The following is a 2,949-nucleotide window of genomic DNA, read 5'->3' as shown; positions in this document are numbered from 1 at the left end:
CACAACAAAAAACACTAGGTCTCCTGTAATTTAACTGTTCAACAAATCAATAAATACCTACTATGCCACAAAAAAAGCCCCAAAACAAACAACAACAAAACAACCCATGCTTGTTCTATGCAATAAATAAAAAATAAAATTATATATATATATATATATATATATATATATATATATATATATATATATATATATATATATATATATATATATATATGAAACTTAAAATCCGGTGTACAGAGGTTACTCTGTTGTTTTATGTAAAATACTGCCTTGGTTCCTACATTTGACTGTTTGATAATTTAATGTAAACATATTGGCTGTTTCATTAGGTCCAAATTAGTTAAAACAATATATTTCTTTAAGCATTACTTACCTAATGAGATCATATTGTGGAAATACCCTCAATATAGTAGATATTTATATCATGTTATTGTCAAACCAGACTGAGATGAAAACCAAATGTCACTTTACTTTAAAGCTTCCACTGCCCATGCATCAGCCAAACATATGAGCACTAGGGTTCAGTTGGACCTCCTAACAGCAGAAGTCGCCTAACAAACACAAGACCTACATGCAGACACTGGGTAGTGCAAGAAGGACAATGATTTCCTGTTGCAGAAACGGTGTATGTTGTTAAACCCTTGACTGCAGAGTGAGATTGACAAGAGATCAGACAAGGTGGGGTCTAATCTTTGTGTATGGTCTGATTCATAGGCAGGAACATGCAGGGATCAGACGACGTCTGGGACTGCACAGGGTGGGGCCTGACTGTACAGGGGAGTGGCCTGGTTGTAAATGGGCGGGGCCTGACTGCACAGGGGCAGTGACTGACAGAACAGGGAGGGGTCTGACTGTAAGGGGCAGAGCCTGATTGGGTGGTCTCAGCCCATATGGCATTACACAGCATAAAGATTCATGAGCACTTTCACATAAATATACTCATGTATTAACATAGATAAACTTTTTATTGATTATTAGAACCTAACTTATAGATATCACTCAAATTTGTGTTTAACACATGGTAAAATTTTGGTTTTTAGGTTTTTACGGTTTTTATGGAGGAGAACATTTTCCCTCAATACTTTTTTGTCATATTGATATTATATGCATAGTGCCATCTGTGAAATTTAAAAAATGTTTAAACATTTTTAAACATGTGTAACTATGGTTAAAATAAATTATTAAGTACGTGTGCTAATATATTCATAATCGTTTTACTCAAAATCCCAATGCAACTGTGGTTTCTAATGGCAGATTCCAACGAACACTCATCCCACTACAAGTACTGAGAAGATTCAAGTCCGTGGCGGTAAGACACGCTCCTGCGCTCTGGGTCAGAGGTCAGTGTGACTCATCCGCAGTTTCTGCTTATTTTCCTAATAGTCATTGTCCACGTGAATTTTGTTCTCGTGCACTCACATCCAGACTGCCGGGTGCTTCAGGTCTACACCACCTCAGTCATGTCGAGGAGTCCAGCACAACCGCAAAGAATAAAATTAAAAAACCTCCAGATTTAAATTATCTGATGTAATCCAACTTTAAATGAGAAATGGCTATATGTACTATAAAACCTTTCTAATCGGTTCCAACATGACATTGAGTGGAACCTTAAAAGAGGTTTTCTTGTAATCGCCAGGTTTAAAGACAAAAATTGAGTCCACCATTTGATTTACTTATGAATAAAATGAGACATCATGAGTAAAAACATTCAACTTACATGGGCAGCGATGAGTCTACCAAAATGGCAAAAAGATAATGTGTTCCTTAAGAAGCTTAAGATATTATTAAATTGTCATTTACTTTTAAAAGAAAATAAGTCGAATTCAGCTGGCCTTCAGCTAAATAATAAGTCAGTGTGGACGTTTATTCCAGGAAACTGTCCACTTTGCTTCCACCTACTGACGGCTGTTCTGCGCGGTCCGCGCGAGTCTCCTGCGTGGGCGTCGACACGCCGCTCGAGACGAGGCGGGGTTTAGTGGCTAAAGCACGTGTGTTTAACCCGGTAAACACAAGCACACACGTGATTCTATCCGGCGCTGTTCGTATGGATGTTTGGGCCCGATGTCCAAAGCCCCTCCTGCGGGATCTTTCTATAGACATTCCAACGCGTCTCACGAAATCGTACGCGACCAGTTCAGTTAAAACATGTCTAGGTCTATTTACAAAATGTGTATTTTATAATCGCATATTGGATGTTAATGAGGCCATATTACATGTTGGGAAGACCACTGCGTCAGGACTAAAAGTAAATGATTAAGCTTATTTTTTCCCTATTGTAATTTGCTGCTCTAACTTGATCATCAGTGTTTCGTAATTGCATAGTCTATCTTTTCCTTTCGTTATGCACGCATAAAATGAAGAATGTCATAGCTTACGGTAACCAGATACTGACTGGAAACTCGACCTTTCGTCTCCTGTTGCAATGAGCCGAAATTCCCACTCCGCCTATTCCACGCGCTCTCAGAGCCAGGCTGGTTTATCTCGCTGACGAGAAGTCGGTTAGTCACGCCCAGAGCCTCCAAGCGGGGTGGAAATCCAACCCTTAACATTCGGTTCTTTACTCCTAGCCTACAGCGTTGTTTCTTGGTGATGTGGATGTCCACCACACCGCCCTAAGCTCTGGTAGCCAGAGTCTTTTTGCCTTTTCGATGTTCTTCGCTACTCCACAGATTGGTTAAATTCTAGGAAGAAGGAAAGGCACTTCGTGAAAATGTTTCAAACAGAAACGTATTTCAGAATGAAATTCTTTAACGTGTTTAAAGAATTTATTTGTCATGGACTAATGCTTATGCTTATGTTGCTGTAACTGACTAGCTGTTCATGTGCATTAGCCAGTGTGTTAGTGTTAGATCATCCTCACAGTATTCTATTACTGTTCGATTCACTTCTGATAGAAATGAAAACTGGAGTGGTAGAGTTTCACGATCAGCGTTAGACATATCCTAT

At 39.1% G+C, this 2,949-nt stretch overlaps 1 protein-coding gene across 6 annotated transcripts in view; it reads right to left on the bottom strand.

The window, feature by feature from the left end:
- cdkn1a (cyclin-dependent kinase inhibitor 1A) overlaps nt 1-2,700 on the bottom strand; it is a 4,666-nt gene extending 1,966 nt beyond the window's left edge. The window contains exon 1 of one of the 6 annotated variants that reach the window (XM_027025420.2): nt 2,379-2,700. In XM_027025420.2, coding sequence (XP_026881221.1) covers nt 2,379-2,552 — 174 coding nt within the window. In that variant the 5' untranslated portion in view covers nt 2,553-2,700. The other 5 variants (XM_027025422.2, XM_027025426.2, XM_027025421.2 and 2 more) reach the window with 5 other exon arrangements.
- Between the last annotated feature and the right edge of the window lie 249 nt (nt 2,701-2,949).

This window comes from Electrophorus electricus, chromosome 20, assembly GCF_013358815.1.
Source record: "Electrophorus electricus isolate fEleEle1 chromosome 20, fEleEle1.pri, whole genome shotgun sequence".
NCBI classification, from domain to species: Eukaryota; Metazoa; Chordata; class Actinopteri; order Gymnotiformes; family Gymnotidae; genus Electrophorus; species Electrophorus electricus.
This window is presented reverse-complemented; position numbering and strand designations above follow the sequence as displayed.